The 14409-nt window shown below is 36.8% G+C and overlaps 1 protein-coding gene across 2 annotated transcripts in view; it reads left to right on the forward strand.

Annotated features, from left to right (window-relative positions):
- LOC126275539 (TBC1 domain family member 13) overlaps nucleotides 1–14409 on the forward strand; it is a 180235-nt gene that overhangs the window by 47907 nt on the left and 117919 nt on the right. For both annotated transcript variants that reach the window (XR_007550600.1, XM_049977206.1), the window contains exons 5-6: nucleotides 823–979; nucleotides 10273–10471. Coding sequence is in view for 1 of the 2 variants with exons in the window: in XM_049977206.1 (XP_049833163.1) it covers nucleotides 823–979; nucleotides 10273–10471 (356 nt within the window). In the remaining variant the exon portion in view is untranslated. The remainder of the gene's footprint in view (nucleotides 1–822; nucleotides 980–10272; nucleotides 10472–14409) is intronic.

A 14409-nucleotide genomic window follows, 5' to 3' on the forward strand; every position in this document is an offset into this window, starting at 1 on the left:
AAGCACACCTCATGCACATGACCGACAATTCTGGTAGCTTGGACCAGAGCTGCCAGAGTTGCTGGAACATGGCGGTTATGTGTTAATGAGGTGTACTTACTTGTGTGCATGAATGGTGTGTATTTCTGCTTTTCTGGTGGAGGCTGTGGGCAGAAGCTTTATGTAAGTGTCTTTTAATTGTGCCTGTCTGCAACTTAACATGTCTTCTTAATAGTAAGTATCATCTATCTTTTTCTCCACTGTTGGTTTATGAAAAAGTTGGATCGGTTTAATGTATTACTTGGTTACTACAGCACCAAATGTTTACTGACGTGATTTTGCAAGTGAACAAATAAATTAGTCACATGAATTGAATTCTAAAAATACCAAACTGCTCATATTTTGGTAACCAAACACTGAATGCAGGGCAAGCATACCAAACAGTTCTGTAAAACACAATACCTGGCAACCAAAGTGATTATGCAAATCAACTATTCAGTGAAAAGAAGCTGTGGATAATTTGAAGAGCAGTCAGTAACTTAAGATAGGCGTGACTAGTGTCTTTGACAGATAACATCTACTCAATAATTACTCAGACTCATAACTCAGCTATTAATTTTATGAGATATTACAGTGTGCTGGGTTTTGCATTAGATCGCAGAGCACTTGAAATTCACTGAGATGTACAGATAAAATTTTCCAAAACCTATGGGTCAACAAACATGATTACTGTTTGATTATACAAACCTGATACAATTGTTAAGAATGTTTCTTCAAATATTCCAAAAATGTGCTTTGAGTAATTTAATTTTTATAATACTTGTGGCCTTTTCTCACTTCTAGGAGGCTATGTCCTGATATATCATTTTTCCAACAAGCCACTGATTTTCCATGTCAGCAAGTAGTTCATAGTAAAGGCGTAAAACGCCTTCATAGAAGAGTTCAACATACAGTGTTAAAATCTGCAAATGTTGAGAGGAAAGGCCTTGGAATTACAAAGGTGTGTATTCAAAATACCATTACCCCTCTCTCTCTCTCTCTCTCTCTCTCTCTCTCTCTCTCTCTCTCTCTCTCGCCCCCCCCCCCTCCACTCCCTCTCACTCGAGAGAGTGTGTGTGTGTGTGTGTGTGTGTGTGTGTGTGTGTGTGTGTGTGCGCGCATGTGTGCGCGTGTGCGCGCCTGTGTGTGTGTGTGTGTGTGTGTGTGTGTGTGTGTGTGTGGGCGCGCGCGCTCGTGTGTGTTTGTGTGTCTGTCAACATACTAACGTTTTCATTTGGTAAGTTACATCATCTTTGTTTTTAGATATATTTTTTCGTTGATAGAGACAATAAAAAAAACACACACACACAAATTTCAAGCTTTTGCAACCCAAGGTTGCTTCATCAGGAAAGAGGGAAGGAGAGGGAAAGATGAAAGGATGTGGGTTTTAAGGGAGAGGGTAAGGAGTCATTCCAATCCCAGGACAAGAAAGACTTACCTTAGGGGGAAAACAGGACAGGTATACACTCTCACACACACACATCCATCTGCAAATATACAGACACAGGCAGACATATGTAAATGTCATGAGTTTTCCCCCTAAGGTAAGTCTTTCCGCTCCCGGGATTGGAATGACTCCTTACCCTCTCCCTAAAACCCACATCCTTTCGTCTTTACCTCTCCTTCCCTCTTTCCTGATGAAGCAACCTTGGGTTGTGAAAGCTTGAAATTTGTGTGTGTGTTTGTGTGTTTTTTATTGTCTCTGTCAACATACCAACACTTTCTCATTTGGTAAGTTACAGCATCTTTGTTTTTTATATATATTATTTTTCCCACGTGGAATGCTTCCCTCTAAAATACAGATATATAGTTATTTGACATTTCACATCTGATCTGTTATTCTTGTGATGATGATATTTAACTGAAACCAGTGGTGACAATAAAGGACATAGAGACAACTGCCTGTCATGAGTCTTATAAAACGTTTAGTAGGTGATGTCAAAAATGTCTGATTCTGCAAGATGTGTATCAGTGAAAATTTAGACCCTAACTATGTGAAACCTGAAACAAAAAACATATCTGTTTCAATACATTTTGTCATAGCTTGAAGAAATTAGTGAGGTGAAAGGATTATAGAAAAAGAAAGTAATAGATATCTAGTGGACTTCACTGTCTCACCATGCTTCAACCATTCCACCATGCCTCTACAGGACATTTGACATAATTTGTGTTTCATTGTTTTATACTTATACTGATGAGCCAAAACATTAAGACCATCCACATACTAACAATCCTGGGTGCCTCATTGTAGCCAGTTATTGTGCTTCCATTGGAAGAATTTTGGAATGTAGTAAAGCAGCGAAATGTGTGTGACATGAATCTACAATGCTTGCTAGAATTCTGGAGGTATGTGGCACCAGACGTCTATACAAGGATCACACAAGTGACAGACCAGTGGTTTGTGAATGTGCAGCTGGTTCCTGATAACATCCCAGATGTGTTAAATCAGGTTGAGATCCGGTGAATTTTTTTTTGCTAAGACATCAATGTGAGTGCACTATCATGCTCCTCAAACCACTGTATTTCGATTCTGGTCTTGTGACATCCCGCAGGAAGATGCCATTGCTGTTGGGGAAAGACATCAGCAATGAAGGGATCCAAGTGGTCCACAGTAATAATGTTCATGTAGTTGAAAGCTGTCATGGTGACTTAATTCACTACTGCAGATCCCATGGAAGCCTGTGTGAATATCCACATTAGCTGAATACTCCCCTCACCCACCTGTGTCTGTTGCAAAGTGCACGTTTAGAGCAATTGTTTGCTTGGATGGTGATGTATCGGGACACTACTATTGACCAGGTCTAACAAGAGATTTGGCTCATTGACCAAGAACACATTTCCATTGATCCACAGTCTGATGCCATTGTGTCAGCATAAGGACACATAGGGGCAGTCTGCTGCAGAGTCCTCTTATCAATAAGACACACTGAATGGTGTGCTCCAAAAGACTTGTAGCTGCAGCAGCTTAATATTCTATCAACAGATCTGTCACAGATCACCATCTATCCCACTTTACAAAATGGGCAAGCCTTCAACCTCCACATTCTATGTTGACGTTTGGATGTCCAACACCTTGTCACTGGCTCATAGTTTCACACTACTTGAGTCACTTTCCAGAGTTGTTTATGACAATAACATGTGAACAGCCAAACATCTTTGCTGTTTTTAAGATACTTGGTCCCAGATGCCAGGCCATAAGAATATGTCCTTTTTGAGAATCATTTATGTTAGTGTATTTCTCCGTTTTCAGTCAGTGTTACAATTAGACTGATTCCCCATCTGTCTCTGTTACGCTTATGTACTTTCCCTGCTATCTCATGTACCCGCAATGCCTCTAGGTAACATTCAATCTCGTGGTGGGCAGTGGTCATAGTGTGTGGGCTTGTCTTTGTAGTTGTCCTTTAATTGAATTGCTATTAATATTATATAATTAGCTATACGTGTGCATGCATGTGGAAATGCAACAAAGTGATGCATCTCCACTTGATTGTATATTGTTTGTAAAGTAAATCATTAATTTTTTTAAATTTTTTTTTTTCATATTAATTTTTCACAGCAGTTAACTAGTAAATATCAAAAATGTTTTGCATGCTGTGTTTCTCGATCTCTAATTATTAATAGAAATATTTATATTTTGTTGTCACCTGTAGTGTAGCTAGTTTTGATAAGGAAGATTTATGTTACACAAGAAGTTCATTCTTAAATTTTTGTAAGATTAGATTAATACTTGTTCCATAGATCGTGAATACGACACTTCGTAATGATGTGGAATGTGTTAGGTTAATGAAAGATGTCTGTACAAGATATTACATTACACAAAATATTGCATGACACTAATGCTTAAGTTAGTTTTTTTCCCTCCCTTAATTTATATCTAAAAATTCAGCCAATGAGTAGAAGGAGTTGTCATCTAGAAATTCTTTTAATTTATTTTTAAATGTTGGTTGACTATCTGTCAGGCTTTTGATGCTGTTTGGTAGGTGACCAAAGACTTTTGTGGCAGCATAATTTACCCCCTTTTGTGCCAAAGTCAGATTTAACCCTGCATAGTGAAGATCATCCTTTCTCCTGGTGTTATAGCTATGCACACTGCTGTTACTTTTGAACTGGGCTGGATTATTAACAACAAATTTCATAAGTGAATATATGTACTGTGAGGTTACTGTGAGGATCCCTAGATCCTTAAATAGATGTCTGCAAGATGACCGTGGGTGGGCTCCAGCAATTATTCGGATTACACGTTTTTGAGCAATGAATACTTTTCTACTCAACGATGAATTACCCCAGAATATGATACCATACGAAAGCAGTGAATGAAAGTAGGCATAGTAAGCTAATTTACTGAGATTCTTATCACCAAAATTTGCAATAACCCTAATAGCATACGTAGCCGAACTCAGGCGTTTCAGCAGACCATCAATGTGTTGCTTCCAGTTTAACCTCTCATCAATGGACACACCTAAAAATTTTGAAAATTCTACCTTAGCTACAGACTTCTGTTCAAAGTCTATATTTATTACTGGAGTTGTGCCATTTACTGTACGGAACTGTATATACTGTGTTTTATCAAAATTTAAAGAGAGTCCGTTTGCTGAGAACCACTTAATAATTTTGTGAAAAACATCATTTACATTTACATCACTTAGTTCTTGGTTTTTGGATGTTATTACTATACTTGTATCATCAGCAAAAAAGAACTAACTTTGCATCCTCATCAACATGGAATGGTAAGTCATTAATGTATATCAAGAACAGTAAAGGACCTAAGACCGAACCCTGTGGGACTCCGTGCTTGATAGCCCCCCAGTTTGAGGAATGAGCTGTTGTATTAACATTACATGAACCACTTATTTCAACTTTCTGCATTCTCCCAGTTAAGTATGAATTAATCCCCCTACTCTAAAAATATAACTTCACTATTAAAATATTTGCAGAAAGATTGCCCTATGCCAGTTTACAACAACTTACCAAGTTTCCTGGTGCATTTGATTTTACCTCATATTCAATAATTTATAGGTTTTTAATTGAAATATTTCACAGTCTTTAGGAAAACATATTAACAAATACTGATTAAATTCCATTAAAAAAGTAAGAGCATTGTTGTTGTCTTCAGTCCTGAGACTGGTTTGATGCAGCTCTCCATGCTACTCTATCCTGTGCAAGCTGCTTCATCTCCCAGTACCTACTGCAACCTACATCCTTCTGAATCTGCTTAGTGTACTCATCTCTCGGTCTCCCTCTACGATTTTTACCCTCCACGCTGCCCTCCAATGGTAAATTTGTGATCCCTTGATGCCTCAAAACATGTCCTACCAACCGATCCCTTCTTCTAGTCAAGTTGTGCCACAAACTTCTCTTCTCCCCAATCCTATTCATTACCTCCTCATTAGTTACGTGATCTATCCACCTTATCTTCAGTATTTTTCTGTAGCACCACATTTCGAAAGCTTCTATTCTCTTCTTGTCCAAACTAGTTATCATCCATGTTTCACTTCCATACATGGCTACACTCCAAACAAATACTTTCAGAAACGACTTCCTGATACATAAATCTATATTCGATGTTAACAAATTTCTCTTCTTCAGAAATGCTTTCCTTGCCATTGCCAGTCTACATTTTATATCCTCTCTACTTCGACCATCATCAGTTATTTTACTTCGTAAATAGCAAAACTCCTTTACTACTTTAAGTGTCTCATTTCCTAATCTAATTCCCTCAGCATCACCCGATTTAATTTGACTACATTCCATTATCCTCGTTTTGCTTTTGTTAATGTTCATCTTATATCCTCCTTTCAAGACACTGTCCATTCCGTTCAACTGCTCTTCCAAGTCCTTTGCCGTCTCTGACAGAATTACAATGTCATCGGCGAACCTCAAAGTTTTTACTTCGTCTCCATGAATTTTAATACCTACTCCAAATTTTTCTTTTGTTTCCTTTACTGCTTGCTCAATATACAGATTGAATAACATCGGGGAGTGGCTACAACCCTGTCTCACTCCTTTCCCAACCACTGCTTCCCTTTCATGCCCCTCGACCCTTGTTACTGCCATCTGGTTTCTGTACAAATTGTAAATAGCCTTTCGCTCCCTGTATTTTACCCCTGCCACCTTTAGAATTTGAAAAAGAGTATTCCAGTCAACATTGTCAAAAGCTTTCTCTAAGTCTACAAATGCTAGAAACGTAGGTTTGCCTTTTCTTAATCTTTCTTCTAAGATAAGTCGTAAGGTCAGTATTGCCTCACGTGTTCCAACATTTCGACGGAATCCAAACTGATCCTCCCCGAGTTCTGCATCTACCAATTTTTCCATTCGTCTGTAAAGAATTCGCGTTAGTATTTTGCAGCCGTGGCTTATTAAACTGATAGTTCAGTAATTTTCACATCTGTCAGCACCTGCTTTCTTTGGGATTGGAATTATTATATTCTTCTTGAAGTCTGAGGGTATATCGCCTGTCTCATACATCTTGCTCACCAGCTGGTAGAGTTTTGTCATGACTGGCTCTCCCAAGGCCGTCAGTAGTTCTAATGGAATGTTGTCTACTCCGGGGGCCTTGTTTCGACTCAGGTCTTTCAGTGCTCTGTCAAACTCTTCACGCAGTATCGTATCTCCCATTTCGTCTTCATCTACATCCTCTTCTATATCCATAATATTGTCCTCAAGTACATCGCCCTTGTATAAACCTTCTATATACTCCTTCCACCTTTCTGCCTTCCCTTCTTTGCTTAGAACTGGGCTGCCATCTGAGCTCTTGATATTCATACACGTGGTTCTCTTCTCTCCAAAGGTCTCTTTAATTTTCCTGTAGGCAGTATCTATCTTACCCCTAGTGAGATAAGCTTCTACATCCTTACATTTGTCCTCTAGCCATCCCTGTTTAGCCGTTTTGCACTTCCTTTTGATCTCATTTTTGAGACGTTTGTATTCCTTTTTGCCTGCCTCTTTTACTGCATTTTTATATTTTCTCCTTTCATCAATTAAATTCAATATTTCTTCTGTTACCCAAGGATTTCTAGCAGCCCTCGTCTTTGTACCTACTTTATCCTCTGCTGCCTTCACTACTACATCCCTCAGAGCTACCCATTCTTCTTCTACTGTATTTCTTTCCCCTATTCCTGTCAATTGTTCCCTTATGCTCTCTCTGAAACTCTGTACAACCTCTGGTTCTTTCAGTTTATCCAGGTCCCATCTCCTTAATTTCCCACATTTTTGCAGTTTCTTCAGTTTTAATCTACAGGTCATAACCAATAGATTGTGGTCAGAGTCCACATCTGCTCCTGGAAATGTCTTACAACTTAAAACCTGGTTCCTAAATCTCTGTCTTACCATTATATAATCTATCTGATACCTTTTAGTATCTCCAGGGTTCTTCCACGTATACAACCTTCTTTCATGATTCTTAAACCAAGTAAGAGCACAATTAATTAATATTTAAACTAAAATACAAATTACTTAGATGCACAAGGTTAAATGGGTTGACTTTCTTATATTACCAGAAAAAATTAAATTAATGTAAATGTGTGAAATGACCTTATTCCAGTAATTTTTGCAGTGTATTGGTATAAATGCACTTCAGTTTAGTTATAATAAAGTGTAAATAATTACAGCAAATAAAGCACAGTTTGTAACGGGCTCACAGCATTTGGGTCCATGAGTAGCACTAATCACCCAGTGTACTGTAACTGATTAAGATGTGGTAAAAGCCTTTGTGATATCATCAATCAAAATTTTGCATAAGAATTACGTGCTAGGAAATTAATATTTTTACATGAGTTATAGCTGTTTCTTTGTGGTAAGCTTCAGGTAATCATCTATCTCTGTCCTTATTGTTGAGTAAATATTGTTGAAAGATGAATGTTATTTTACCATGATTTTATGAAAACTTTTATCATGAACTGTGAAGTTTATAGAAATGATATAATTCCATCAGTAATTGAATAGTTAACATTATTACATTAATTAAAAGGAACAGTAAAATGTCGGAAGTTGACAGAAATTACCCTGAAATAAATGAACTAACTAGAGCTGTGTTGTAGAAGAGCAAACTAGAGAGCATGGGAAGGTCAGATAAAATTGTTCTGAATTATGTGCAATAAAATAAAATATGCCTCTGGGAAAGCAGTGCCCTATGAGCCATTTATCTGATGACTAATGTATCTATTTTGGACTTGATGACATTAAAAAATATGCTTCTCAGAAAGTAATTAAAATGTTTAAGGAAAAAGTAAGAAAGGCAAGTTAGACAACTGGTGGAATACTTCCAGTTTGTGTAGATACTTGTTCTGACACCATGGATTGTAATTTCTCCATGAGGCCCCATCCCCCTCCCACCCTCACTCCCAAACAATTGTTAGCTGCTAGTTTTTACCATTGTATCTTCCAGGAAATACACATGTTTGCCGTATCATGATTGTTTCACATTTTTATCTTCTCTACACTACCATTTCACAACATTTTTCTTATTTCTCTCTATTGTCTCTCCTCCCGCCCTCCACACCCCAATTAAATTATGTTGCTGGCTCTGGCATAGTGTTGTGGTTGTTCTACTTTCCTATCTTTTTCTTTGTGTAAGCGTGTACTCATTGGGTGTATGTGTTCAGGGCAGGGAGAGTGTTATTTTCGTTTGAAAATTGCTCTAATTATTTATGTGGCTAGCAAAACGAGCTTACCAGCATTCATTACTGTACTGACTTTTGTTTCACAGTCATAAAATCATGTTTTTATGTGACGAAAAAGCTTTTATGGAGAATCATTACCTCTGATGTTATGAGTGTCAGCTAAATTGTCACAATGATGACAGGACAATCCAGGTGGGTACAGATATTTAGGTAATTCACATAGTAAACATCAACATCTTCATTCTCACATTTGGCCACTTTTCTACATGGAAGATTTTGTTGTCATTGTTGATTAATCTGGTGTGGAGCCATTATTCAGTGATATTACCTCGTTCATTGTACATTAAATTTCCCCGTGTTTCATGTGTTTGCCTTCAATACTCGACTCTCTTCTTTTATTACCTCACATATTCTCTTCCACATTGTCCAGGCATTCTTCACAAACAACCATACGTCTCCCAAACAACTGAGTGGTAGAGATTTTGCATGTTTGGTCTTCATTATTCTTTGGCCTCCTATTTTTCATGATAATCTTATTTTGTCCTCTGCAACTTTAACTTACCCAACAACAAATTTATCTTTGGAGTTTTAGTATAGTTACATATACTAACCTTTCACTGAAATTTCTGCCACTCATATGTTAACTGGTGGTATTTTCATAACCTTTTGAAATCTGGGTACCACTCTTTGACAACATGGCATCTGATTGCCTTATTTTTCGTCTCTTCTTCTATTATTGATGTAAATGGGAACTTTTTGTTTCCCTTAATTGACATGACTATTTCTTATGTGTTATTGAAAATTGTCATTTGACACTGTTATTTCATGAAACAGAATGTAATTACTTGTAACAAGAAAGATTAACCAAACAGATGTCGTTAGACAGTTCAGTAAATTTTGTCTTAATTTTCACAACTGAAATGGGATCTAGATTTTCCAAGGTTAAGTGAGCTTATCTTTATGACATCAAATCTTCTAGTGCAATGTCATGTGTTACAAATGAAACAAACACAGTTTAGGACTAAGATGAACTCATTGACAGTTTTATTTAGACTAAATTTCAACATATAATAATTTTAATATATAATCAACAACCAGCTACAATTTATTTGAATAAATACCTTGACTGGAATTGGATTTGAATAATTCATCTTTGTGCCTACCGTAGTTTTAATTGTATAAACTTAAAATTGTGACTTGTTATTGCAGCAGTGACATGGATCATGCATTTGTGTGATACAAACTACCACATTTTTGTGATCTTATGTGGAAAACAGCTTATGACTGTTAGAATGTGTGTATAACTTTCATATGTGCAGTATTTTAATTGTAAATCTTTCATAACATGTAGTGGCTTATAGGCTTATAAGGAAATGTGTTGTTTATTAGAAAAGACTAATGCTTTCTTTCCCTTCTTTCTTTGACATGCTGTCCTAGCAGCAGGTCTGTATACTTGTACAGTTATTTTTAAAATAATTTTAAGGAATTATTAATGCACATTAATCCTAATGTTGCATAAAAATGTCAATTATTATTTTAGAAAGAAGTGTGATAGTATGTCAGGTTAATGTTTGTAATTTATTATTATAAGTCTGTAAATAAACTACAAAAGTGTATCTGAATATGACATTCCCAGATAGCACTCTCCATTAAAAAAGCACCAGAAGATTATGCACCAATGGCAGAAGGCATGGAAGCTCACTGGGAAGTAGTGGAGCGTATACTGTTTTTATATGCTAAGTTGAATCCTGGGCAAGGTTATGTTCAAGGAATGAATGAAATCATTGGCCCTATTTACTATGCATTTGCTTCCAACCCAGATGCTGAATGGAGAGGTAGGTTTCTTGTCATTTGTTTTTGAATACAGATAAATTGTAGACATGTAATAAGAGAAAGAATTTCATTTGAACAATAAAATTATAACATTCCACATATGTAGTTCACACAGCATAATCATGATTCATATGTGCTGCAAAAAGAATTTCTCTCTTATTTACTTCTATTATTTTTTGCTGCAACCTATTGAATATCTTTAAGAAGCCACTTAAAACAAAACATTCAATAGACATTCCACAGCAGGTGTTTCATCTTGGCACATTTATTTAAAAACTGTGCAATTTGAAGTTTACTAAGGAAAAACACTACTAAAAAACAATATGGGATTGTGGGTCTGCCTCGCGCAAAACATTTTTGTTATTTATTTATTCCCAAACTAGTTTCAGTGTCTTTTTTCCTGTATGAACCATAATTCCTCTTATCTTTGTGGTCCCTACATGAAATGAACACTGGTAACAGTAGTCATTCTGCATTCAGTTTCAAAAGCCAGTTCTCTAAATTTTTGCAGCAGTGTTCCTTAAAAAGAATGTTGCCTTCCCTCCGGAGATTCCTATTCAATTTCCTGAAATACCTCCATAACACTTAAGTGTTGTTCAAACCTACCAGTAACAATTTTAGCAGCCCGCATCTGAATAACTTTGATGTCTTCCTTGAATCTGACATGGGGCAGGTCCCAAACAATTGAGAACTATTCAAGAATGGGATTGAACTAGTGCACTGTATGCTATCTCCTTTCCAGATGAACTTTCTCAAATTCTCCCTGTATAACACAGTCGACCATTCACCTTCCCTACTGCAATCTTTACATTCCCATTCCATTTCATATTTCTTAGGAATGTTACACATAGTTATTTAATCAACATGACTCTGTGAAACAGCACACTACTAGTGCCATATTAGAACACTGTGGGTTGCAATGACTGCAATTAAAATGAAATGGAATTACATAAGATGCATACTAGACAAGCAAATAAGTGATATTTTTTATTAGAGACCAATAGATATCAAAAGATGAGATGAAAATTTTATGAAAGATGGATGGATGAAATTAAAAAACATGAAGGAGCAACCGGAAGACAACAATGTATGTAAAAGTCTCTAGGAACTCTTCATTCACCAGTGGATATCAATTGGTGGTGGTTGCTGATGCTGATGCTGATTATTATGATGATGATGGTCAATAGTTGTGTGCAGCATTGGTTTCATGGTAGTAAATTGGAATCTTTACTTGCTGAATTAGAACAAAAACATAGAATATATTTTTCACAGAGTACAAAATTCGTGTTTAAGACATACAAAAAAAAAAAAAAAAAAAAAACATATTGTAGATTAGTGAATATTGCTTTCAGCAGTGGTTTGACAACTTACTCCTGAAGGCAATTTCTTAAACTGTTCGTAACTAAAAAACATACACTTTTGACTCAGTTACACAGAAGAGAGAATTAGTGACTAATGACTGCTATCACATCAGTGACTATAGGTGTTAAAAGGAATTTAAGAAAGATAGGAAGATATTTTTCCATTAAAAATGTGATAGGGCACATATTGCATCAAGGGGTAAAGTTCAAAAATATTTTACAGCATACGTTATACATGATGTACTATACTAGCTTCAATAACCATTTTAGGAAGTTGCTACAAAAGTAGAGAAAGCTCAACTACATATATAAGTGAAACTTTGCTAACAAACAAAAACTGAATGCCAGCAAAACAAGTGTAAGGAGAGTGTCCTTTATCTTTGAGAGTAAAATTGTACCATCTTGTCACACAAAAATACTGAGAAGTTTTGGTGTTACATACATACAATAACGGGATCCTGTAATCCACCTATTACTCAACAATGTCCTGGCACCAAAATGAAAGTTGTCAGACAGAAAGTTGAAATGCTGAATTTGGTTTTTCAAAATTGTTTTATTGCAGGAGATGAAAATACAGTCCCTCATTTTAATTACTGCACAATCATTATGTTGGCATCTAATAAAATAAGAGATTGTGCAATGGAAAATTACTCAACAAAGGAACAGCATGTGAGCCTGATGACTTAAGTGTATGATTAAATACAAATTAGGAAAAGAGCTGTCTCCCATTTTAGTGTCAGTTACTCAAAGATGCTTATATCCTTCAAGGCTTCCAAGCAAGTGGAAAAAAATGCAGATAATTTCAGTTGTGAAGGAGAATTGTTATAGAATTATGGAACATATTTTATGACCATATTGTAAAATGGAATCTTCTTTATAGAAATTAACAAGGATTCCACAAATAAAGATCTTGTGAATTTCAGCTTACTCAGTTCATTCCCTAGGTCCTGAAGGTCATAGACAGTGGCACCCAGGCAGGTGCTGCATTCTTTGACTTCCATAAAATGTTTTATACATTTCTGCACTGTCACTTCATGAGCAAAATATAAGCTTATGTTGTATTAGACCAACTTCATAACTGGATTTGGGACTTCCTACCAGATAAAGCTCAACACATCTTTCTTAATCGTGGCAAAACTGTCATATATAAAAGTAATTTCATGAGTACCCCAAGGAAGTATTAGGAGGTCATGGAGGTCATAACTGTTCATGAGGTGTAGAAGTTTATTGTGAATAATTTTGGAATCCCTATTAGACTAATCTTAGATGAAGCTGTTATACATAGGTAACCTGCAACATTAGAAACTGTAACAAGATGCAAGACAACCTGCAGAGGATCAGTAAGGATCTGTAATTGGCACAGACTCTGTCAGACTCAACATAAATAAATGCAATATATTGCACATAAATAGAGAGAAAGGCCCATTACTGTTCAATTACACCTTTAGCTGTAACTCATTGGGAACAGTAATAACTGTAAGATATCTGGTGGTATGCATCTGGAGTAACTTACAATGAAATGACCACAAAAAGTAGCTGTAGAAAGAGCAAATGGCAGACTGAGATTCATGGGAACAGTACCTAGAAATGAGACAAAAGTGGTAGATGAGTTTTGTTGTTTGGACAACAAAATAAATGGGAATAACTGAAGTAGAGTGAATGTAAAATGCAGACTGACAATAGCAAGAAAAGTTTTCCTGTAAAAGAGAAATATTTTAACATGGAGTTTAAATTTAACTGCTATGAACCTTTACCTGAAAGCATTTATCCAGAGTGTTTTAAAGTGAAATTTAGGTGATAAACAGGACAGTAAAGAGGAGAAGAAAAGCTTTCATTATGCAGGGCTATAGAAAAATGTTGGAGATTGTATGGGTAGATAGGATAAATAATGAGGAGATACTACTGAAACAAATTGAGAAGAAAAGAAAAGTATGGCACAGCTTGACTAAAAGAAGGGATCACTTGGTAGAACATATCCTGAAACATCAATGAATCATTAAAATGCTAATGTAGAGAAGTGTGTGAATTCAAAATCGTGGGAAGAGAGCAAGGCTTAACTACAGTAAGTAGGTTCACATGGATGTAGGTTATAGTAGCTATGGAGGAATGGAGAGGTTCTCTGTTGGAGGTGAAGGTGGCTGAGACAAGACTCTCTATTGTTCCAACAACCTACAGCAATTACAGATGCGTGCTTTCATGCAGTGGTGTGTCCTGTCACCAGCCCATGGTGTCCATGTATCACTGGGGCAGTCACGGGTCAATCTTGCTGTCCATGACAAAGTGGGCACTACACTGTGTCATGTTGTCTGGGTGGCAGCACGATTGCTCAGCAGTGCGGAGACCCCAATAGCTGAGTCGGCAGCTGGCGATCAATGCTCCCATAGTGATGGCTGGTGTTGGCAGGTGAAGTCTACAGCACTGGGTGGCACACAGGCAGAGTGTCACGGTGGCACAGCACCCAAAACTCAGCATCTCATCATATAAATGGCAATGTTGTTGTGGTGGTGGTGGTGGTGGTGGTGGTGGTGGTGGTGGTGGTGGTGTTGGCGGCTGTCCCGAGGATGCTCCATTAGTCTGGT

The sequence above is a fragment of the Schistocerca gregaria genome, chromosome 1 (genome assembly GCF_023897955.1).
Source record: "Schistocerca gregaria isolate iqSchGreg1 chromosome 1, iqSchGreg1.2, whole genome shotgun sequence".
Classification (NCBI taxonomy): Eukaryota; Metazoa; Arthropoda; class Insecta; order Orthoptera; family Acrididae; genus Schistocerca; species Schistocerca gregaria.